We start from the raw sequence: 26073 nt of genomic DNA, 5'->3' as shown, positions 1-26073 counted from the left end.
AATGCCTCTTATTTCCCTTTACAAAATAAAAGATTGTATTAACATTAAGATGCTTTAAGACATATTTTGTACATTTAATAATGACTTGCCTTTTATTATTAACCTTGATCCAGGAGATTCTATCCTAGACCTAGATTTAAAAAGGTAAAAGTAAAAATTAAGAGTATGCAACACCTGTCACAGGTAACAATCAACAGAAATTCATTCTGACCTGATGTGAGCAAACCAAGGAGATGTCCCTCTGATGGGCTACAAAAAGGGTAAAATGAAGAATGAAAAACATAGCTTAAAACATTAGGTTAACCAAATATTGGCTGTAATTAGTTTTGTGTCTTCTTTACTGTTATACTGGAGAAAAAAAAAAAGTCACCCACACCTTGGATGACCTGAGGGTGAGTAAATTAACAGCAAATCTTCATTTTGGGGTGAACTATCCCTTTAAGGTGTTTCACAGGAGTACAGTAAAACAAAAGTAATATATAAAATTGTTCACATAACATAAAAATTACATAAAATCAATCAATGCAAGGTTTTCCCTCCCACGAAATCCAAATAAGGTCGATGACACGAATAAGTTTGTAGAAATATATATATATATTTTTTTTCAGGAAGAAAAGTCAAAATCGCGCTCAGCCTGCATGTGCTGTCACACACAGTGTTCAAACACACACATTACACTCTCACTGTTGTGTCTGGTAGGGTTTGGTGGAAAAACAAAGTGAAATATATTTAATAAATCCTTACCTCTGCCGTTCGTTGGTCTGGCTGTTTACTTTGCAGCTTGCAGTGGTTACAGCTCGTATGTTCACAATGGAGCGGTTCATAGAGTTTTATTTTGAACTTGCACTCAAAGTAATACAGTCGGTGCTTATGTCGAAGCACGGTTTTGGGACATTCTAAAACGCTTAATGTGGCTTAATGTTTTAAAACAGTGACATTGGAGGACTAAATTCGATAATAATAAATCCTGATAAAAATGATTAGGCTAGCATTAATAACCTTATTAATAATATTACTATTAATTAAGCAGAATATGAACGCAACGCCCTGCACGTTAAGACTTTTCTTCCCCATAGAAAACGCTTAAGGTAGGCTATAATGAATGGTTCATGCAACTCGTATGTTCACAATGGAGCGGTTCATAGAGTTTTTATTTTGAACTTGGACTCAAATAAATTAATAAGTCAGTGCTTAGTTCAAGGCACGGTTTTGGGACATAATAAAACTCTTAACGTGGCTTAATGTTTTAAAACAGTGACTTAGAGGACCAAATTCGATAAAGCTGATACAATTATTAGGCTAATATTAATAATTAATAATATTACTAAGCAGAATAGCCCAGAATATGAACGCAACGCCCTGCACTTAGCCTAAGCCTTTTCTCCCTTATAAAACGCTTAAGGTAGGCTATAATGAAAACGGTGATTTAAAAATACCAAATCCATTGCATTCATATTCTGGGCTATTCTCCTTTATTAATAGTAATATTATTAATAAGGTTATTAATATAAACCTAACAATTTTATTAGTATTTATTATTATCGAATTTGGTCCTAATGTCACTGTTTTAATACATTAAGCCACATTAAAGCGTTTTAGAATGTCCCAAAACTGTGCCTTGAACTATCCACTGTCTGACTGTATTTCTTTATACTTGAGTCAAAGTTCAAAATAAAAACTCTATGAACCGCTCCATTGTGAACATACGAGCTGCATGAACCTTTCATTAACCTACCTTTAGCGTTTTCTATGGGGAAGAAAAGGCTTAACGTGCAGGGCGTTGCGTTCATATTCTGCTTTATTAATAGGAATATTATGAAAAAGGTAATGTTAGCCTAATAATTTTTATCAGGATTTATTATTATCGAATTTAGTCCTCCAATGTCACTGTTTTAAAACATTAAGCCACATTAAGCGTTTTAGAATGTCCCAAAACCGTGCTTCGACATAACCCAGACAGCACACGTACGTCTGGCCGACGTCGGCCCGATGTACAAAATTTCGTCGGCACGATGTCGCTCAGGGATCGTTTGCTAATCGGCAATACGTCGCCGCGACGTCGGCCTCTGATCGGATATGCCCTCCGGCCGATGTTGGGACGACGCAGCTGTAAATCCCGGCCGCTCTGCGTGCACGCGGTTCACCGGCGTTTTGCTCATCGTTACGGACCACCTGCAGCTGCCGCCGCTGGTTTATAATAAAACAATACACACCACTCTCAAGAACAGCTGCAACTTTATTAATATTTTCATTTAACACATTACACATACAAATACATTTACCAGATGTTTTGATCAAAAGCGGATAATTCACGATTATTTGTAGTCTTTTGAAAATTAACCATGATTTTACCACAGCATTTGCAGTAAAACCATAGTAAACTCAAAATCAAACATAGTTTTACTACAATCACCATGGTTTAACTATGACTGTTGCAGTAAAACCATAGTAAGTACAAAATAACCATTACTGATTTTATTACCATGATTTCAAAAACTATGGTTACTATAGTCATAGTTACCAGTTTTACTGAAGTATTACTACAATATTACTATAGTAGAATATGACATCGAAACCGTGGTTTCAAAAAAAAAAAAAACACATGGTTACTATAATCATGCTTGCTACAGTTTTACTATAGTAAAACCATGGTTAAATATTGTATAAGTATAGCACTTTTCACAATACTTATAATTTCAAAGTAGGTTTACAGAATATGCATATTTCAAGGTTACAATTTAAAAACATCCTTTAATCAGCCAGAGGTGACTGAGACTCACTGGGGAAGACCATCTTCTGGCAACAAAATAATGTCCATATGACAGTAGTTCATAAAACAAGTCATGTGTTCTGTGCTGTCAGCATCGAAGGCTATCTTCATGGCAAAAACTGAGTTACAATAATACAACAGTTGCATAAACACAAATTAAAAACCAGGCAAACAATAAATAAGCAGTTAAAAATTTTAAATAGCATGATAAAAATTCTAAAATATTTTTATTTAAAGTCTCTATTTTTGTGTTCAGTTAAACATTATCCTTCAACATTATTAAAGGGTAAGTTCAACAATTTTCAGTCCATTTTGTATTGTTACAATGTTGGTAACATATGTAAAGAACAATGTTTATTCTTTCTCCAAGATACCCAGTGTATTTGTCAGCAAAACTGATGCAAAACAGCATTTTTTCATTTAGATGCTGCAAAAGTGTTTGTGTCATTTTGTCAAAACTCATTTCATTTTGCGTCATCTTGCGAAGTGCTGCTTACAAATAAAAGGGGACAAATAGGGTCCATATAACTCAGAGAAAGAGTAAATATTGTTCATTTACAGATATTACAGACGTTGCAATAATACAATAGCGGGTTGAAAATTGTCAAACTTACCCTTATAGGCAATATAAGGATAATATTTGTTTTGTGTGTCCAGTGTTTTGTGTGTCCATGTACAGTTGCCGTCATCTGTAGTCTTTGTGAGCGTTGGCATCTTCACAAGTGAGTTTGGATCCAAACTGGAGCTGGCTTCATCTCTAGTAACCTCGGGATGGGCATCCTAAGATAGAAACAGGAAATCAAAAGAAGAAAGTTTAGCATAGCTGCTGTTCATATTATTCAGACATATAACTGGAGTGCAAGGTTATCAGATGTGTTGTGTGAATACTTGGCTAAAACATGTATTTTAATGGACTACACATGCCACAGTATATTTAAGTGGGTGGAACATCATATTTGTAATTTACACTACTGTTAAATGTTTGGGGTCAGTAAGATTTTTTTACGTCTTTGAGAGAAGTCTCTTCTGCTCACAAAGGCTGCATTTATTTGATCAAAATGAAGTAAAAACTATTTAACAACAGTTTTCTGCATATTATGCAATGTAATTTATTTCTGTGATCAAAGCAGAACATTCATTACTCCAGTCTTCAGTGTCACATGATCCTTCAGAAATCATTCTGATACGCTGATTTGCTGCTCAAGAAACATTTCTGATTATTATCAATGTCAAATGCTGTACTGTTTTAAAACTTTATTCACCAAAGAATCCTGGAAAAATGAAGCAGCACAGCTGTTTTCAACGCTGATAAGAATCAGAAAATTAAATGATTTCTGAAGGATCATGTGACACAAAATTCAGCTTTATCATCACAGGAATAAATTATCTCTCCAAATATATTCAAATAGAAAACAGTTATTTTAAATTGTAGTAAATTGTAATAATTTCATACATTAAACTGTGGTTGGCATAAGAGACTTTCAAAACATAAAAAACAAAATAATCATACCAACCCAAACTTATGAAACAGTGTGTATGTTCGAGACTTTACTTACTAATCCTGCGGTTTATAGCATCTTGGTGATGTTGTCTTACAGGAGTTCACACTGACTCTGCTGGGTGCAGCAGGCCATCAGCACTGAAGAATCTAGGAACAAAACAAGCAATTTGACACAGAGCAAACAATATTTAGTTTGCAACTCCAGATTTATTAGAAGGAAACGAGCTAGAGCAGCAGTAAAATGCAGATAAAAGAAAGAATAATATATATAGCAATATAATAACATATACATATATAACTAATACTACTAATAATATAATCTTAAGATAACAGAATCTATGTTTTTAGTTTTAGGTCGAGTGTCACTTATGTTCAGATAAAATCTTACTAAACAAGTCTCTAGTTTTGTGTTCAGTTAAACATTATCCTTCAACATTATTAAAGGGTAAGCTAAAACATTTTCAGTCCATTTTGTATTGTTACAATGTTGGTAATATATGTAAAAGAACAATGTTTATTCTTTCTCCGAGATACCCAGTTACAAGCATTAGTGACAGAATCATCAGCCAATCAAATTTTGAAGTTCAATGACAGCCCGCCCTCTGGGTCTAGTGACGTGCCCAGTGCTACCCCCAGCATTATACCGCCCTTTTAGTGAGGGATTTCCAAGGTACGAAAGTGAAATTCAATGAAAAGAAAATGACAGCTGCAGTCATCGGCGCCTACACCAGATCTTGTTGCCTAGCTACTAAAAACACCTTTTCAAGGCGCTCTTTTGAAGACAAACGAGAATAACTGAGAAAGGAAGACCTACACCCAAACTGAATTCGCTAACAAAGGCCAGCAAAGTTTTTATGCGCCATTTCAAAGATTGCAACTATGAGTGCTATGAGTGGCTAACAGCTAGCACCGAGCACAAGTTATTTTGTTGACGTGTTTACTTTTTAATCCAAGTAAAGAGGCATGGAATGATAGACCCAGGGACTTTATTTACAAGTGACAGGTGAGTGCTTTATTATTTGATGAGTATTGTATCATGCACATTGTTATGGAGGTGTACATGGTGCGTTGATAATACTGTGGTGTGGTGTGTGGATGTCCAGCATTTGTACAGTTTTGCTGCTTTGGGCACGTTGTCATTTTAGAGTGACGTGAATGTGCATAGTGACTTGTGTATTGGCGGATTACTTTTACTGATCATGATGTAGGAAAATTTACTCTGCATTTAACCCACCCTAATCTAGCCTACTGTTGAAATTGTTGATCAGCAGTCACTGTTGTTGAGAGCCTGTGTGCGGCATAATATGTGCATTACGCATATGGCTACATTAGCTGTAACAGAGATGTGTAAAATGTGTACATGTAGTTTACAGTTGCTTACTGAAGGCCCTGACTGAAACCCCACGGTACGCCACTGTCTGACAGTAGCTTCACTCCAACTCTGCTGGGTGCAGCAGGCCATCACCACTGAAGAATCTAGGAAAGAAACAAGCAATCTGTCACAGAGCCAACAATATTTAGTTTGCAACTCCAGGTTTATTAGAAGGAAACGAGCTAGAGCAGCAGTAAAATGCAAATAAAAGAAAGAATAATATATAACAATTATTAACAAATATATATACACACACACACACACACAACAAATTCTACTACTACTACTACTACTAACAACATAATCTTAATATAACAGAATCTATGTTTTTAGTTTTAGGTTGAGTGTCACTTACGTTTTGATGTCAAGGCCTTCTTAAAATTGGCTAAATATATTCTGAAAAATGCACATTAATATATTTCATGATCTATATTTCAGCTTCTTCAGTTCACCTGTATTTTCTAAGTCAGTAGCTCCTTCAGAAATGTTGAAATCTTGGAGCTTCCTTCTGTTATGTAGAGTTTCTTTCTGTCCTCCTGAAATCACAGAACAATTTTTATTAATATTTGTTTACCATGAAATATCAAAACTTGTTTTCAGTCGATTACACTCTCCATGTAAGTGATGTCATCGATTCAGTAAAGTCTTTTCCAACAACCCTTTGACAAATCGCCAGGAAAACCTTTACAGAGCTATCAAAATCTCTCATATGGGTAGTTGACATATCAATGTGTCCTATGGTGTGACAGCAAAAAAAAAAAAAAAAATTAAAATAAACTAACATTGAAGATAAACCTCTCTCATGCTATTTGTAACTCTAAGAATGAAGATACATTTTTCTCAAGTTATTTGTAGACATTTTTGCTGTCACACCGTAGGACACAGTCCAATTTTTATTTTATTCGAATATTTGATTAAAAGCCCAGGGTTTCATGAACACGAGCTCAATCTAGAGTTAGCCTACCTGAAGACTGCTAAGATGCTAACAGACTTTTTCGAAGACACTAAACCATTTCTATAAAATACATATTTAATTGAAACATGTCAATAACAAGTAAGAAACGTGTCAGGGACGTTTGTATGTAATATTTGTGTGATTAAGTGTAGGGACTATACAGTACTTACCTGAAATCGGTGAAAACCGCAGCGAGACGGAGATTACTGTTCGCCAGTAGTTGTGTCAAAGCCCCGTTTCCATGGCAACTCTGCTCCCCGCTCGCGCAGAGCTCAAAGCATACACAGCATTTACACAAATAAACATACAGGATTAAAATATTACATTAATAAATTACAGTCTCGTTCAATTAATATTCAATAATGAACTTAAAACTCAATTTGTAGTTCAAAAAGCAACAGCAACAATAGCTCACCGTATAGAGACGGGTTCTTTCTGGCAGCCTGTAAAAGAGTGAAAAACACGGCGAAAAAGCAGTTAGGACTTCTCTTTAATAATCCGCTTTAACATTTCCCCTCAGAGAAATGGCTGGAAACGCATTAAGGCGTAAATATTAATTGTAAAAATCGCTAGCATGACCGTTAGCTAAACAAGTTAGTTGGAAATTAGCCACAGTCTCTTCACCTGTGCTGTAGCACACCAAATGTGCCTAACTAGTACCTTTTAAGTGTCACAGAATCAACAAAGTAGTATTTGTTTGTAATTTAGCAGAAGTGAAATCTTACCTGAAAGCACAGATGTCACCGGGATGAGTGTCTTCTCTCTGTGGGTTGCTAAGAGACAAATAACTGGGCTCCCGCGCAAACAGAAAAGCGCGGCATCGGCCTGTGGTCATGAACCGACTCAGAGCCGACGACTGATGAGCTGGAAAACAGAGCACTGACCGAATTATATCGACCTACGCCTGGCCGATGTTTATTAGATGTTTCAGGTAGTGAGGCCGACGGTTCGATATTTGGCCGACGTCGGCCAGACGTACGTGTGCTGTCTGGGAAGCACTGACTGTATTACTTTGAGTGCAAGTTCAAAATAAAACTCTATGAACCGCTCCATTGTGAACATACGAGCTGTAACCACTGCAAGCTGCAAAGTAAACAGGAAGCGTTTGTCCGAACTCAAATGGTTTTGCGAGAGAACGCAAAGTTTCTCGAGGGAACGCAAAACATTAGAATTTTTTTTTTCCTCCCACCCTGAATTTTTTCCATTCACCCCGAATTTTTCCCACCACAATGTCCTGTAAAGGGCTCCGTAGTTTTACTTCATAGTTTAATATAAAATTTTATAGCTACTCATTTTTTCATTCTTGTTCTGTAATACCGTTAAATTTAAAGGGTTTGTTGTGGATTAAGGAGAACTAAATAATCTAGTGTTTATAATGTTTATAAATGTTTCGTTATATTTACTGGTATTTAATATACATTGTGGCGAGGGGGCGTGGTTCAGCGAAGTCTGCAGCGGGAGAGAGAGCTGGGAGACGAGTGGTGAGTAAGTGGGTCAAGTGCAAATGACAAACACCTGTGTCTTGTTCCAGTAAGTGGTGCGGGGAGACCGCATAAAGGCACCTGGGAATGACAGAGAAGAGAGAGAGAGAGAGAGACCAGCTGCTGACTGCTGGCTGGACACTGTGCGGGCTTGGAAGCCTTTATTGCTCAGGATTGCCGAACTTTATATTGCGTATGAATGAATGAATGAATGAATGAGGCATTTATATAGCGCTTTATTGTGTATTGCAATACACCCAAAGCGCTTTACAATCATGTGGGGGGTCTCTCCTCAACCACTACCAGTGTGCAGCATCCACTTGGATGATGCGACGGCAGCCACAGGACAACGGCGCCAGTGCGCTCACCACACACCAGCTACAGGTGGAGAGGAGAGCGAGATAGAGCCAATCAAGTGGATGGGGATAATTAGGAGGCCATGATTGACAAGGACCAGTGGAGGGAATGCATTGTGTTATATTGAGCGCTGATAGCACAACTTTTTGTTTTGTAAGAGAAGCGAAATAAACACCACCCAGATAGCAAATAGTAATTGAAACTATGTTAAATCAACATCCCGCTGTCAACGATAAAATCATTGAATCAACGTCGAACTCTGATGTTGATTCATCATCATGTTGCACCCTCTATTATCATTGAAACAACGTTTAAATCATACCTAGAGATCAACAGAATTTCAATGGTATTTCGATTACAATGGATATTGAAACAATGTTGAAATCCCAGCATATCAACAAAACTTCAATGGTGTTTTAGTATACCACAGGTTTAATCTGAAGGTCTGTAATTTTAATATAATATTAAAAACATTATTATTAGGCTATAATCCTGCTTTATCGACAGCCAGGATGGGCTAGCAAAATATAGAAAATAGAAACTATACCTTTAGGCTATAACCTAGACTAGCACAAATGACACCCCACGCATTCTTTAAAATTAAACAATCATTTTATTGTATTATTTCATTTTTATTTATTTATTTATTTTATTTTTTTTAAGTGCTAACTCCTGCTCCTCCCGCTCGGTCTGGGGCGTAGCGCAGCCACTTCAGATGAGGCTTATTATACTAAAGACTTGCTTACTTGAAAAACGATGTGGATTAATGATCTGAAAAAAAAAGGACAAAAAGTAAATCACAGTGTCAGTAAACAGCAATTTAATTCAGAATCATCCACCGCCTGATTATTTCCCCACAAAGCAGATGATAACATGTTCTTTTAAACTGGGCTTGCAAAGGTTTTTCTAAAGACTGAACAATTTTTATTCATGAATAATGGACTCCGTTCACTATATTTAAGTACAAGATACCTATATCACGTCACATCACGTAATTTTCTGTCACATGTGCTATAACATATATCCGTGACTGGTCGAGTGGCAGCTCCACCTGCCACGCAAAGATTTTACCCCCTCTCTTATCTTGCCATCTCATAGTTAGGTAAATCATTTTATATTTCTGGGTAGAAACGCATTTTTGTTGAGGCTGTATAAGACGGACTACATTCAAAGCACTTTTCAAAACTGCCCAATATGTTCATGGATGTATTCGAATTAAAGGGAGTCAAAGGATTAGCTTGCAGTGACATCTTTCATAAGGACAATTTATGAGGCCAAGTGACTCTAAAAAAAAAATCATGTTTATTATTTTATTAAATCAGAATTAATTGTTAACTCAACAAATTAAATATAAATAACTGGATACTTATAACTAATTAAATAGTAAATGTATTGATTAGAGTTACCATAGACAAAAGATTTTTCTGGTTGACTAAATTGCACATTAATTTCTGCTTAAATACTGGGTGCATGGAGGAATATGCATAAATCTCACCGCAAAAACAGGCTAATAATAAGGCTATGTCTTTAAAATTAACGAGGCATTTTAATTGTTTCTAAATGAAGTATGTGGGGCTAAGACGCCAGGCCTGATTGTCAGGCGCTGTATAACAGCGCTTCCCCGCGCTCAGAAAAGGTGCAGAAGATCATCAAAAATCGTGATATCGCATAAGCACTAGTATAAAACGACTGTTATTGTGATATGGTGATTAAGTTCCCAAAGTTAACTGGTTACTGTTATTTTTCTAATATTGTAAAATAGTATTTAATTAGTTATTTGTGTTTATGAGAAGGAAAACGTATTTTGTGTATTTAGTTAATTAATTATTTCCATTCGGCATACTTCCATGACGTCATCGTACGCTGGGTCGGGGTGCGCGCCCGTGATGCGCTTCATTCTCAGTAAATGCAGGCACGTGAAGCCATCACACCAGCATCCTTTCTTTAATTCTTTTACACTTCTTTCCAGGTAACTGCAAAGTAGAATGCACAAAATATACTGTCGATTTGAGTATAAACACTGTTTGAAATAATATAATATTATAAGCGAGTTGTATGTGTTGAAAACTGTTCTTTGATACTTTATTAAGAGCTGTCGTGAGTTCAGTGCAGTTGAGCACATGATTGGCATAGGTGCGCGAAAGCCCGCCATATGTAATGAATGGTTAAAGTAGTAGAAATATTATTTGAATCTATAAGAGATAATATTGTTTAGCGTTATGAATTATCTTCATTATTCTGCGGTGATGGCTGTTAACTGTGTGTTATGCGTTACATTTGAGTGAATGTATTTGAAGAGTGAATTTCATGTCTCGTCATTCAATGTAATACATCAGACGAGGAACTGAGCAGCATGTTCTCAACTGAGAATATGGAGTGTATTCTAAATACCCTTTTACAGTGTCAATTTATTAATAGATTATTTCGGTGTTTATCTGCATATCTTCGAATCTCTAATCTTCTGGTGAAATATATGAGATTGAGTGTCATTTTGGTAATTGTAAAAGATGAGTATGAAAAGTGTTTCAAGTTGTTCATGTTATAGCCAGTTATTACTGTGCAAAAGTCATACATGTGTTGACCATGTAGTGTACTGAGTTGTAGTAGTGTGCATATGCTCTCATTGATTCAAGATTCTCAGTAAATGCAGGCACGTGAAGCCATCACACCAGCATCCTTTCTTTAATTCTTTTACACTTCTTTCCAGGAGTGCTACATTATCATTTCTGAAAACAAACACAATGGAGTTACAAAACTGTATCGCACATCGCAGCCCTGCTCGAGGATTATTCATATTTTGGATTTGTAGGCTATTACGAGATGGTCTAATCGGCATTTCCAGTTAACGTTACAACTCGAGACAGTTCTGCATTGAATAAAGTAAAGGTAAACCATGTCTTTTGTGTAATTCTGGCCCGCCGCGGTCACTGCTGTGGGTAGAGCACTATGCTAGCGTTGGTTCCGACGGTGTTTTCCGGCGGTCAGAAGAAATAGCGGTGCTGTGTTAATAGATTTCACGACACTAGCAATGGGTACAGACATGTATTTTGAGCTAGCTGTCACAAAAATAGACTGGACGGTTTTGCTAACTTTATAACCTAAGAGATCAAGTACTTTTGGCAGATTTTGACACATTGGTAAAACAAAATCTATTTCAGTGACTGCAGCACTGCGTCTGTTACTACATTAACCATCATGTTAACGATCAACCTAACAGTATTTGATTTGGTACAATTCATATCGAACATTAAGCAAGCTTACCTGCACGCTTGTGCCAAGGTCCAGAAATGAGCTGTGTCCGGTGCAGTACGTTGGTGTTGATCTCCGGTCAACCAAAATCGATGGATTTTCAATCATATTTCGGTCAACTATATATCGATGCATTTTCAATCATATTTCCGGTCAACTATATGCCGATGACTCTTCAACAACAGCGTCGTTTCCGGTCAACTATAAATCAATGACTTTTCAACACATTCAGCGATCGCCGGTAAACCAAATATCAATGCTTAATCAATCATAAAGATAACTATAGATCAATGTTGTTCCAATATTGTTGCCATCAACATTAATAACATCAGGTTTTCATCGATATGGTAATGGTGATTCAACATTTATTTTGCATTGAAATTTCAACATCAACCATAATGATGATTCAGATGGAAAAACAATGTTTATTCAATGTTGGCTTGCTGTCTGGGCAGCAACAGTCAAGCCGACCTCGTCCTCTTCCTTCCTGAACATTGACTTTGTTACATACAAATTAATGCTATTGTTTGCAATTATAAGGTTAAAGGGATACTCCACCCCAAAATGCTAATTTTGTCATTATTCACTTACCCCCATGTCGTTTCCAAACCCGTAAAAGCTTAGATTAGTCCTCGAACACAAATTAAGATATTTTGGAATCAATTGTGTTCCGAGGACGAACAAAGCTTTTACGGGTTTGGAACTACATGGGGGTAAGTGATTAATGACAAAATTTGCATTTTGGGGTGGAGTATCCATTTAAAGGGTGTTTTTAGAGTAAGATCAATTTCTCTTTCATGAGATTACTTCCTCTTTTTGGCCCGATTACGTTTCTCCGTGTCGTAAACTCTAGGGGCGAGGTTTCTAAACCGGGGTGTTTTTAGGGGCGTGATATTCAAATGGCGATTGTTTTCAGCCGCCACATTTATCAACGTACGATCTTTCGTAGGATGAGATTGGCGGCATACGAATGTTTCATGGATCACACTTTAACTCTGTCGTAAGTTGATTTGTGCACTTGGATCTGCACTCGTTTCTATGTTAGATTGATAAATGAGGCCCAATGAGAGTAAATGTATACAGTATTGTTCTGAATAAGAATTTGTCAGGATGGTTTTGCATTAATATTACTGCTGCACTACTGTGTATGTTGCATTATACTTCTGAATATGTTCAAGATTGTTCAATTTAAAGTTGCCTACTTCATATATTGTTGGGTAGTTTAATCTGCAACAATGCATCATGTTGTAAAATATGGAATGCCAATCCTGCCATAATTAGAAATAAATAAATAAAGAAATGTACAAAGAAATGTAAAAAAGCAAAAATAAATGATTATTTATAATTTTATTTCCTTATTTATGAATCTTTTCATTTTCAATTTATTTATTTATACATTTATTTATTTCCACTTTTATTTATTTTCACATTTATGTATTTATTTACGTATTTATTAAATTCAAAACATTTAATTAATTTATTCATAATATTAATGTCTGAATATACAAGGTTGCTATGGTCACGCAGGTTCGTGCATTAAACGCATGGCCACAAGAAATAAATGTTGTTCTCTCAACATAAGAAGTCGTGTTTGCCGAACATGTCCCCTACCCTACCTGCCATCTTTTTGATCATTTTATCATGAAAATATGTTTTATTTCTTTAAATAACACCTAAGGCCTACATATAATTATCACAGAAACAAATCCACAGCTGAACGAATCAGTTGAATGGATTGAACTCACTCGTTAAGACAGTGACTTGGTGCCACCTAGTGTCTGTTTTAGTTTCTGAAATCACACCTTTGTAAGATATCAGTCAGCATTTGAACTGCTGTGTGTGTGTGTGTGTGTTTTGTAGTTTTTATATGTATCATTACATTATTCAAGTAAGCTCCAAGCCAATACCTGCATTTAAAGTTGTAATCCGGCAACTAAGGACCCAGCAAACCAGTGTAACTTACCTGGCCTCGGTCTTGGCTAATCACCGTCTCCTCCATTATGACGTAAAACAAAAACAAAAATGAGCAATTCTGGCTCCACCTGTCCTGTCAGGATGGCAGTTCTCACCATTGCTATGCGACAGGAGCGATAATCAGGAACACCTGGTGGCGCAATTAGGAAATCCTGCAAAGGCGGAGCGTTTCATGGGCTGTTTCTCAATATGCATTCTTCAGCGATCTTGCGTCCTTGTGTTCTCGTTCTACGTCATCATCAACCGTCGAAGTTCAGTTCCAATTCTCAAGAACACAAGTACAGAGGACTCATGAAAGTTCCCGGATGTGTTCTTGATATCGAGTGCAGACTTGAGAGAATCGAGCCGTTAGAAGTCCCAGAAGACACTGCGGGCGGCCGGTGTACGGAAGCCTGTAAGCTTTAAACTCGCTGTCGCAAATACTTGAAAGTAATCGTTTCAATCGTTTATCGTTTTGTTTTGCTTAATTTTAATGAAGTGGTAAGACCCGGAGAAAGTCTGCAGTATTTTTATTTCCATATTAAAATGAATCTTAACATAGTCATAGTTAAACATAATGAAAAACGATATACAATTATATGAAAATAATACCTATAACAGTATGAAATGTTTTAATAAGTCATGACATTTGTTTGTAATGTTATGTTATATTTATTGTTCATTCGCCACTGCTTATGCTGAGACTATGCGGTCAGTTAAGCAAGAACACAGTACATCTCAATTCTCACAAGGATGCTGTTCTGTGTTCTCGCGTCCTTCCAATTTTGCAAGATTGGTGTCCAAGAGAACACAAGTCCGTTCTCTGCGTTCTTGGAATTGAGAAACAGCCAGAGGCATGGCCTTCGAAGTCCATACACTCCGGAGTCCGCACACTCAACATTGGGACACAGCTAATGTGTCAAATACGAAAATCAAAGGATAAAATTAAAAGATGAATTAAAGAAATATGGAGTGAACATATTAAATCTTAAAAATCTATTTAAAGTTGGAGATCAGATAAATAAAGCTTTGTTTAATTTGAAAAGAAACTGGTTTAATGAAAATAATTTAACTGCTTAGGGTTTATTTTTAATTTTTTCTCACATTTCTCTCTCTTTGATAAGTATTTCTGGTCCACATTCCAGCATAGTAGGTGGCGGATATGCACCTTAAATGTTAGTTGCCACCCGCCATTATAAATACACGAAGAAGAAGAGGAAGAGGAAGAGGAGGGGAGGGGGAGCATGGTGATGGAGTTTGCTGAGTGTGGTGTGAATATGCCTGGAATCATATGGTGTTCGGGAAGTTAAGTGAATTTTCCATTTATGTGCTTCACTGATATTCAAATGCACATTTTGATGTACCCCTGCAAAATGTTAATCTAGAGTGTTTGAAAGTTTGCAGAGAAGCTCACAGGGGACTCTGTTATAGGGCTTTAAAATGCACAAGAAGAAGTGTGCTGATACCTACTTCTTACCTGTGTTGGATTGTACCAGGGGAATTTATTTGTGGTTCTGGGATTTAGGATTGCATATCTTCATGGCCAGTTGGGACATAGTCAAGACTGGGACGTTTACAACACTCAGATAAAAGCCTTGCCTCTATATCCTTTTCTCCTGCTACATTCTGAATTGTTTAGTACACCTCCCATATCTCATTCTGCCTGTTTCTGTCTATTGGCGAATAAAGCTAATTCTGATTCTGATTCTGTTTATTTGTGTTGCATCTCTTATATTATCTTGAGTACTACATTCTATTAGGCCAGCCATAGTGTAACGGGGCTGACGAGACATGAGACGTCGGATCCATGTGCAAGCTTTTATTTAAAGGCATGGTCATAAATATAGGCAGGGTCCAAACAATGGCAAACAGGTATGGCAGGGACAAGACAAAGAACAATCCTAGGACAAGCGTGGGTCGACGATCGGCGAACAGTCTCCAAAGGGGCTAGACAAGAGAGGTAATCCAAAACGTAAGCAAAAGTCCAGGCAGGGGAAAACACAATCCGAAACAGGCAAGACAAGGCAAGACTAGGAAACTAACAGGGCTCAGTAGAGTAGCTAACAACTAGAACAGTGATAAATGCATACAATACTCGGCAGAGAGGGAGAGAAAGTCCAATGCTTATAAAGAGTGTCTGATTGGATACAGCTGTGTGCGTGTGATCAGGTGAGCGTGTGATTAGTGAGATGGCTGATGGGAAGTGCAGTCCATTGTGATGTGTGGTGTTGTTACGACCCGGTCTAGGGTAAGGCCGCAACATAAACTAGAATAGACAATCAAAGATCCTTTATATATTTATTTACAGAACCACAAGTGAAAGCTCAACTTCAGGGGTGAGCAAAGGCCAAAACAACAAACAAACACCAAGCTAGCTCCTAACAGAAATATACTAAATTCCCTAACAATAAAAAAAACTAAATAAAAATACAATACATTACCCTAACTTCCTATCTAATGAAAAACAGGAGAAAACAATATTTACAAAAGAAAATGGCACTCACCCCCTACAACTTCCAAGTGTGGAAAAGCGTATTTACAATACTTTACAAAATATACAAAATATACAAAAGGAATGAGACTGACAACAACTTATCAACTCAAAACCAAAATTCACACTGCACACAACAAGCAGATCAACAAGCAAGCTAACAGTAACAACACACTGTAGCACACAACAAGCTGATCAACGAGCAAGCTAACAGTAACAACACACTGTAGCACACAACAAGCTGATCAACGAGCAAGCTAACAGTAACAACACACTGTAGCAAACACACAAAAGCACATGTGCAATAGAACAACAGGAAATCACAAATTGAGCAGAGCTCCCCCCTCAGGTGCTGCAGATCCTTTTAATGCCTCTCCTTGGTCCCATTAGCACCAATCAGATTTGGAGATCACTTTGGTAAGATCCAATCCTGTGAAAGAAAGGGTGGGACAAAAGGGAAAGGGAGAGAGAGAGAGAAAGGACCAACAAAGCAAGACATATACACAATATGTCTCAAGACGTAACAGGTGTGAAAGTCAATAATGATGGCGGGGCGACCTCTTGTGGCAGTCGGACAGAAGAGCAGGCCCAGGATTCGTAACATAGCCGAGAGAAGAGCAGAAGACCACCAGAGCCAGACAGCAGACCACCACGGCGGCGCAGACAGAGCAGGAGCCCACCAGGGCAGAGCAGAAGACCACCAGAGCCAGACAGCAGACCACCACGGCAGCACAGACAGAACAGGCGGAGCAGAAGACCACCAGAGCCAGATAGTGGGCCACCACAGCGGAGCAGACGGAACAGGTGGAGCAGAAGACCACCAGAGCGGAGCAGATGGACCTGAAGACCACCACGGTGGAGCAGATAGAGCAGGAGCCCACCACGACGGTTCAGGAACCCACGGCAGAGCCTGGGACCTAGGGAGAACTGAGACATAAAAAGGAGAGAGAACATGCACAGGAAGTTCGTAATTAGTCTCCATAGCTGTGACAGGACAGAACGAGAGTTCATTGACGGCCTCCATAGCCGTGACAGGACAGAACGAGAGTTCATTGACGGCCTCCATAGCTGTGACAGGACAGGGCGAGTGTTCACAGACGGATACCGCTGACACCTCTGGAGGTTCTGCAGCAGTTGCCGCCACCTCTGGAGGTTCTACAGCGGTAAACTCAGGACACAGGACGTGACGTGACTCTGGAAGGTCAGCGGAGACGTGACGTGACTCTGGAAGGTCAGCGGAGACTTGACGTGACTCTGGAAGGTCAGCGGAAACGTGCTGCTGTGACTCTGGACGAACAGCTGTGACGTGCTGCTGTGACTCTGGACGAACAGCTGAGACCTGACTCGATTCATGAAGACCAACTGCGACTTGACTTAGCTCATGAAGATCAGCTGCGACTTGGCTTGACTTGTGAAGATCAGCTGTGACGTGAAGATCAGCTGTGACTTGACTTGGCTCATGTAGATTGACTGTGACTTGACTTGGCTCATGAATGGCAGCAATGACATGACGGGGAGTTGTTGTGGCTGCCATTTTGTGAACGGGCCCCGGTGTCGCTGCCATTACGTGAGCGCACGCTGGTACATCTACCATTTCAGTCACAGACGCGGTTCCTCTTCCGCGACACCCACAGTAAACAAAGAGCCAGCACATAGCAAAGCATAGTTAAAAAAATCAGTCAAACTACAATTAAACTTCCCTTCCGGTAAACATGACTTGATTGGCTCACTTAATTCAAAACAGAACATGTCTTTTAATGCCACCTCATCAAAGGAAATCCTATACGCCAGCTCACAGAATTGTATGAGGTACTCTTCAATAGATGAACTACCTTGTCGCAGATCGAGCAGCTGGTCGAATGGATCCATACCTGGCCAGGGTTCCTTAGAAAAGCCGCTGGATCCTTGTGCGGCCGAGTATTCTGTAACGGGGCTGACAAGACGTGAGACGTGCGGATCCATGTGCAAGCTTTTATTTAAAGGCATGGTCATAAACAATGGCAAACAGGTATGGCAGGGACAAGACAAAGAATAATCCTAGGACAAGCGTGGGTCGACGATGGGCGAACAGTCTCCAAAGGGGCTAGACAGAAAGTCGTGTATGCTTAAGGTTGAAAATAAATTATTTATTTTATAGTGAATGCCCCTATAAATTGTCTTATATTTACCGAGTTTTTAATGTTGTTACAGAAAGGGTGAAGGTGATTGGTTGGGTTTTGTCACATGACCTTGTCACATTTTTTCACAGCGAAGCTCTTGTCCATAAACCCCTTGGTAAGTCCACTAGAATGTTTAAGATAGGCATTCTTCATGTTATACATCTATTACCAATAAACACGCAGACTGCTGGAATACAAAAATATTATTTTTAGGCCAAGCTCGATTTGTGAAAATGTTCACAATCACATTTTATCGCGTATCAGTGTTTGTTTTTGCTCTACCGCTTTTTTCTTGCATAACAATGTAATATGGTGCTGTTCCAGTGAATAAAGGTTTCCAAGCCATTGGATAAATCAGCTTATGCCATGGTCTGTCTGAATACTCGATTCTGATTGGCTGGCAGGTGTAAGCTCTTCTCAGCCTTCCAGAGTAGTTTTTTTTTTAGCCACTCTGATCTCCTTTGTTAGTCTGTTCCTGGCCTGGTTATACAAGATTTTATCCCCACTTCTGTAAGCATCCTCTTTGGCCTGAAGAAGCTGTTCGAGTTTCCCAGTAAACCATGGTTTATCATTATTGAATGATACGAATGTCCTGGTGGGGATGCACATATCCTCACAGAAACTGATATATGAAGTTACAGTCTCTGTGAGATCGTCCAGATCGGTGGCAGCAGCTTCAAAAACACTCCAATCGGTAAGGTGGAAACAGGCTTGTAAAACCTGCTCTGTTTCATTAGTCCATCTTTTAACAGTTCTCAATACAGGCTTAGCTGATTTCAGTTTCTGCCTGTAGGACGGTATAAGATGAACCAAACAGTGATCAGAGAGTCCTAAAGCTGCTCGTGGGACAGAGTGATATGCATCCTTTGTTGTTGTGTAACAGTGATCTAATATATTACTGTCCCTGGTGGGACATGTAACGTGCTGTCTGTATTTTGGCAGATCACGGGAGAGATTTGCTTTGTTAAAATCTCCAAGAATGATTAAAAGAGAGTCGGGGTAACGTTGCTCCGTTTCAGATATTTGTTCAGCCAGTTGATTAACAGCCAGTTAACCCAGATGTTCATGGTTGGAAGAATTCGAACAAATTTGCCCATTAGAGAGGATCTTCTGGACACTCCACACACTAGTCAAGTGAAAAGCTCTAAACAGAAACAAAAAATTAAAAATAAAGAGACTGTATGACAGAAAAGCGAAACCACTGACAACCTTGAAACTTGGAGACACCATCAAAACAAGGAACCACAATACAGGTATATGGTCTCAGCAGGGCAGAGTGGAAAAACAAGTGGCTCCAAGGTCTTTTGAGATTGTGACGGATGGCGGCTCAACACTCCGATGGAACAGAATTGATCTATGTCCTAGGCAAAGCTCTGAGACCGAGATACAGGATCCAACAACAGCAGCAACTTCTGAGTCAATGGCTACAGAGAATGGACAGGTTGCAGATACAGTACCAGAGACAGTGAATGAAGGAAGACCAAAAAGAAACATTAAACCTCCTGAAAGACTGATTGAAGTTATGTGAAGTTTTGAGTTGGGTTACAGGGGACTGTTTAGTTTCTATGGTAAAAAGGGAATAGGTAGTAAAATCAGTTAATGGTTATTCAAAGTTATATTGCATTTGAATATTGTAGTTGCTGTTGATGAGACTTACAATGCAAACTCAAAGCATAAGTGTTATCTCATTTCTTTATATATATTTTTCTCTTTAGGGGAGAGATGTGTTGTTATGCATGGGGCTTTAAGGGGGTGTGTCCAGGGGCAGAGGTGAAGGGTGACAATAAATATGTCGACACGACAAGGATGACTGTGTTATATCTGTCTGTAAAGGTCTGTCTGTAAAGTATATACGAAACACTCATTACCATGGTTATATGGTTTTTAAATAAGTAATAATAAACTATAAAAGTTGTAGTTAAAAAAAAAAAACTAAACATGAAGAAACTACAAAACACCTTCTATAAAATTTAAATATTCCACAATATGTAATAACAGTAACATTTATAATAAATACATTTCTGCCAACACATAGGTTATATGTACAGTGTTAATAACTTCAAGTTAAATTACTATGGTGCTGATGGTGACAAGCCTATTGGCGTTTTCCAATATACAGTACCTCATTGTCGTGGCTGTTTTCAGCCAGCATCACTACAGAACTTTTAATAACTTGTACAAATAAATAATGTTAAATCAGATTTAATGAAAGTTACTTGTGGTGTTCCACAAGGTTCGGTGCTAGGCCCTAAGTTGTTTGTATTGTACATAAATGATATTTGTAAAGTGTCTAAAGTATTACAAATGGTTTTGTTTGCTGATGATACAAATTTATATTGTTCCGGGAAAAGTTTGGACCAGCTTCTGAATACAGTGGAAATCGAACAGATGGTTTTTTTTAAAAATGGTTGGATGATAATAGACTTTCATTGAATTTAAGTAAAACCAAGTTTATAATATTTAGTAATCAACAAAGTAACAGAAAAGTGAAACTAATGATTAACAATGAGGAAATAGAAAGAGTCTACGAAAAAAATGTTTGGGTGTTATAATTGATCATAAATTATGTTGGAAATCACATATTAATCATGTAAAACAAAGATGTCCAAATCCATTGCAATATTAAATAAAATAAAACATATTTTGAATGAAAAAACGTTATATATATTGTATTGTGCGCTCATAGTTCCATACATTACTTATTGTGTGAAGGTGTGGGGTCACACTTATAAATCCAATTCAATATATATGTTACAAAATAAATTTATTAGGATTGTTAAAAGGGTTGATTATTGCGAACCAACAAATAAATTGTTTATTAATTTACATGCATTAAAATTTGATTTAGTTGACTTATATACATCACAGTTAATGTATAAAATTTATAATAATTTACTTCCAACTTGTATTCAGAGGCTGTTCAAAATAAGAGAAAGTCAGTATAATTTAAGAGGATGTTATGTTTAAAAACGTAACGGCAAGAACTAATATAAAAAGTAGGTGTTTATCTGTCAAAGGGGTAAATTTATGGAATAAATGTGATAAGGAATTAAAAGTATGTAATTCACTTTGCAAATTTAAGAAAATGTATAAAAAATAAGATGATAAATAATTATATGACTCAGTATTAATAAATTGTGAATGTATTGTTAATATATTGAAGTAATAGCTGGAATGTGTATTCTTGTTATGTTTGTTTTGAATTATGTATGTGCATTTTGGGAAATGTTTTTGTAATATTGTTTTTTTTTTGTATTGTTAAAGTGAAAAGTTTCCCCATTCAGTTAACTATGTATAAAGGGTAGGCATAATAAGCAAGGCTTCAGCCTAAACCTTTTTCGGTAACAATTATTTTATGAAAAGTTGTTTGTGAGGACTGGAATAAAATTATTGATTGATTGATTGAACTTTTAATGTTCTCATATCACGCAACTGTATAACAATTCTGTGACGCATCTGAATGGATCAAGCGACTTGCGCTGTTTATCACTTATAAATCGTGGCAGAAGCGTACTTTGATGTCATACATCGATTGGTCTGCACACGCGAACAAAGCCAAAACCTAGATATTTTAGGCAATATAGAAATCCTGGTCTGGGAAAAATGGCACGTATGGTCACCCTAGTTTAGCAACAGTTGTACAGTACATTCAGAACATAACATAACAGTAAAGACATTATTTTAACTCCTTAAACAACACTATTGTTGACCACAAGCTGACAATAGTATGTGCGCATCTGGTGTGCGATACCTCTGAGTTAATCCAAGTGCACATGCGATTTATAATAATTCTTCATGACTGTTGATTGTCAGACTGTAGGAACATGATCTCTGCTGCGAGCCATGCCACACTTTAGGATCTCAGATGTCATTAATGTTAGACTGCATAGCAAAAACGGACGCACACAAGACTCACCCTGAGTTTTACATCATCAACATTCGGTGACTGTGAGCCGCATTTACATGCGGGCTTGAATTAGTGGCTAGCAAACAAAAAAAAAAAAAAAAAAAAAAATTGTAGATGATGTGTGTAGAGAAAGTGGTGATTTGTTGTTGTCTCAATAATTGTGCCATCAGGCTGTACGCTACTATTGGTTTCTATTGGACTATTGACATTTGTTGTAGGAGAAGCCACAACGCAGAACTGTGTGTCAAATCTTCTGACACTCCCTGAACTTGATCACAATGGTCATTAATCAGCTTCGGCAAACATGTCAAACTAGCAATCAAAGACTTCAGATTTTGGCCTAGGATCAGTGGAATCTTTTAGGATTCTCAAAATTTGTCTTAGATGGCCACATCATGGACAAATTCATTAAATGTGAACCCAGCTTTAGATGCAACATGGCACTATGCTGCACTTCTCCACTGGTGTGTGACAGCCTTTACACTTTGTAAACAGTGTGTACCGTATGTTTATGTTTGTATTATTCAAATAACTTATAATAGAAACATTGTATAAAGACAACACTTACAAAAGACACTAGGAACATGCATGCTGTCACTCCTCATTCGTTCCATAATAAATTTCCCTCTGTTCTCCATCATCATTCCTTCAATCTTTCTGTAGTAGTTCGTGTTTCTGATGGTCTGATTCTCTCCTGTTATTGAAACAGTGAAACTTTCCTCCACATTCAGTCACCAGTCGCTGGAGATAATCTTTCTTCTGTAGATGTTCCTCAATGGTCTGATCCAGATCCTCCAGTTCATCTCCATCGGTGAACAGAATCATGATGTATTTCTGAACTTCAGGAACAAATAAACGTCTAATAAATTCCAACATCTCTTCCTCATTTTCCACATTTCTCACTATAGGCACAACCAGCAGAACTGCACTGAGACCTGCTGAACATCTAGAGATCAGCTGCTCTTTCATCATCTCCAGCTGGTCTTTATTCATATCTGGATTCAGTAGATCTGGACAGTCCATCACATGCACCTGCTTCTCTCCGATCTGTGTGACTGCATCACAAACTACACTGGACTCATCTTCATCTATTTGTTTTTTCTGTTGTATGTGAACTTTAAACTTTTCTTCTCCCAGTATGGTGTTTCCTGACAAGCTTTTCCCAGAACCATTTCTGCCCATCAGAAGAATCCTGATCACTGGATCATCTGGACTGGAGCTGATCTCTGACATCTCTAAAAAGAGACAGAAAATAGTGGAATATTATATTTTAAAAGTCAAGTGGTCATTCTTATTGCAGGCAATGTATAAAAAAAAATTGTTGATCTGAAACGATAACAAAACAAATGTTACATCCTCCCCTAGCCTAGGAATAAATAAGGAAAGACAAACAAAATAAACATGTGGAGAGACTTTGAGAATCTCCAGATTTCCAGCTGCAGAGTCACACGACCAAACGTTGAGGACTGAGTTCAAAGGGGCATGTCTGCCTTTTTTTTTTCTTTTTTTTTTTTGTTAACAACTGTTGAGGTTTCTTTTCAAATGTATACAAGAATACAAAACAAGTAGCAAATATGCAAACCTAAAACCCACCCCTGGTAGACTTCAGTTACATAGAAATAAAATACAAACACATTATCTAGTTATCAAAAAAAAGAAGAAAATAATAATAATAATAAAAAAAAAATAAAAAAAATAAAAAAAAAAGGGAACAGGTTAATAAAACAAGACATTACAGGTTTACAAAATTAGATAAAAAAGTTGACACAGTATCAAAAACAGCATGACATACATTTAGGTCTAAGGATTGGATCCATGTATACATGAGGTTGAGAGTTCCACCAGCAAAGACACAGTCTATGTTCGTCTGTCCATAGTGTGAGGAGGATTCCAGCAGTTGACCAGGAGTTTTTTTGCCACTGTGAGAACAGCTAACAGCTAATCTCTGTTACAGCTAATGCAGCCATATGCATATAATGCACATATTATGCCGCACACAGGCTCTCAACAACAATAACGGCTGATCAACAATTTCATCAGTAGGGGTCACTATGCACATTCACGTCACTCTAAAATAACGACGCGCCCAAAGCAGCAAAACTGTGCAAACGCTGGACATCCACACACACACCACACTACAGTATTATCAACGCACCATGTACACCTCCATAACAATGTGCATGATACAATACTCATCAAATAACAAAGCACTCACCTGTCACTTGTAAATAAAGTCCATGGGTCTGTCATTCCGTCCCTTTACTCGTATTAAAAAGTAAACACGCCAACAAAATAACTTGTGCTCGGTGCTAGCTGTTAGCCACTCATAGCACTCATAGCTGCAGTCTTTGAAATGGCGCATAAAACCTTTGCTGGCCTTTGTTAGCGAATTTAGTTTAGGTCTTCCTTTCTCAGTTATTCTCTTTTGTCTGCAAAAGGTGTTTTTAGTAGCTAGGCAACAACATCTGGTGTAGGCGCCGATGACTGCAGCTGTCATTTTCTTTCTTTCCTTGGACATCCCTGAAGGGGCGGTCTAACGCTGGGGGTAGCACTGGACCCAGACCGTTGCACGTCACTAGACCCAGAGGGCGGGCTGTCACTGAACGTCAGAATTTGATTGGCTGATGATTCTGTCACTAATGCTCGTAACAAATCAGATGTGACGTCTTTCAACAAAAGGGTAGCACTAGTGCTGGCCTCAGACTTTTTTATGTAGGATATTCCAGTTCAACCTCAACTAAACTAATCATAGGCAATTTTGTGGACATTACACAAATGAAAATGATACCTCAATAATCAATAAAAACATTTTTCACACAATTTTATTTTTTATAGGGCCAGCAGAGAAGGCCCTGCTGCCCCTGACGGCCCACCACTGCTTTTTTTTTTTTTACGCTTGAAACGCGATTTACACTTTAACAAATCTTTTCTTGCGCATGCAAAATTAATTTACGCTTGCTATCGTATGTATTTCACAAATCTTACCCTGCACATGCGAATCTTTTTGACGTCAGTACCTTCATAAAAACGTAGCTATAATATTCACTCAGCGTTTTGTTTTCTTGTTAAACTGTGTGTAAAATGAGCGGTGATCGTTAAATCACCCTACGGACCGTCTATTTGCTGGATGGTTTCAAGGTAACGTTAATTAATAGTCGGTAGCTAACATTAGCCCGTAAGCTAAGCCAGTACTTTTTGACGTTCAAACAGGCGCCAAAACCCATTAGTTGTCTGAACCGACTCAAACGGTGATTAAAATGCCGAAGCTTAATTTTCATTATAAAGAGGATGGCAGATAAGACACTACACATGAGACCAAAATTGCCAAAATGCAAACTTAACAATGCACAGCTAACGTTAGCTAGAAGCTAGCGCTAAACCATTATCCACGAGTGAACATGCTAAAGTTGTCCTAATATCAAACAACGTCTACAGTCATTAATATACATGATGATATCGATACATCAATAAACTTACTCGAGAGGGTTCAGCGCAACCGTGTCCCAGCAAAGAAAGTCTCCAGCGATATGACTCTCGTCTCGTCTCTTGGTGGACTGTGGTTCAACCGTTACAGTAAAGGCGCGTCCGCGTCCGCGGATCCGACATGGGTCCGCTCAGGATCCGCTGATTGACAGTAGAATTTACGGTGCCGCCCGGAGGCGGAGCTGATCCTCTGGGCGGCGCCAAAACGAATGTGACAGTCACGCGGGTTTGGCGACTTGAAGGCGGATCCGCCTAGGAATCTCCTGCTGTGTGGGTTAGCTGTCTCAGCTGGACAAAACAGGACTGCACTACTTCTGTCAACTGGGCATCAAAAGACAGCTCTGAATCAAAAATGACACCAAGGGTGCGAGCTTCTTTCTGAATGTTGTCTGAGA

At 38.1% G+C, this 26073-nt stretch overlaps 1 protein-coding gene and 1 long non-coding RNA gene across 3 annotated transcripts; both read right to left on the bottom strand.

Moving 5' to 3' along the window:
- Nucleotides 1–1959: 1959 nt before the first annotated feature.
- LOC131538887 (uncharacterized) lies at nucleotides 1960–5918 on the bottom strand. The gene is made up of 3 exons (XR_009270732.1): nucleotides 5653–5918; nucleotides 4327–4418; nucleotides 1960–3550 (listed from the first exon to the last, which is right to left on the bottom strand). It is a non-coding gene; the product is annotated as an uncharacterized LOC131538887 (long non-coding RNA).
- Nucleotides 5919–19296: 13378 nt separating this feature from the next.
- On the bottom strand, nucleotides 19297–25814 carry LOC131538886 (uncharacterized). 2 transcript variants are annotated; one of them, XR_009270731.1, is made up of 2 exons: nucleotides 22764–25660; nucleotides 19297–19432 (listed from the first exon to the last, which is right to left on the bottom strand). XR_009270731.1 is itself a non-coding variant. In XM_058773023.1 (2 exons), exon 2 carries the CDS (start codon nucleotides 23426–23428, stop codon nucleotides 22844–22846), a length of 585 nt encoding a protein of 194 aa, XP_058629006.1. In that variant the 5' UTR covers nucleotides 23429–23430; nucleotides 25673–25814; the 3' UTR covers nucleotides 21464–22843. The 2 variants fall into 2 exon arrangements, 1 of the variants encoding a protein (XP_058629006.1); XM_058773023.1 differs by lacking the exon at nucleotides 19297–19432 and adding an exon at nucleotides 25673–25814 and having other exon boundaries at nucleotides 21464–23430.
- Nucleotides 25815–26073: the final 259 nt, after the last annotated feature.

Source organism: Onychostoma macrolepis, chromosome 04 (genome assembly GCF_012432095.1).
Source record: "Onychostoma macrolepis isolate SWU-2019 chromosome 04, ASM1243209v1, whole genome shotgun sequence".
NCBI lineage: Eukaryota > Metazoa > Chordata > Actinopteri > Cypriniformes > Cyprinidae > Onychostoma > Onychostoma macrolepis.
This window is presented reverse-complemented; position numbering and strand designations above follow the sequence as displayed.

Coding starts and splice junctions, on each gene's coding strand:
- LOC131538886 (XM_058773023.1), bottom strand. CDS start 23,428: ATGTCAGAGATCAGCTCCAGTCCAGATGATCCAGTGATCAGGATTCTT.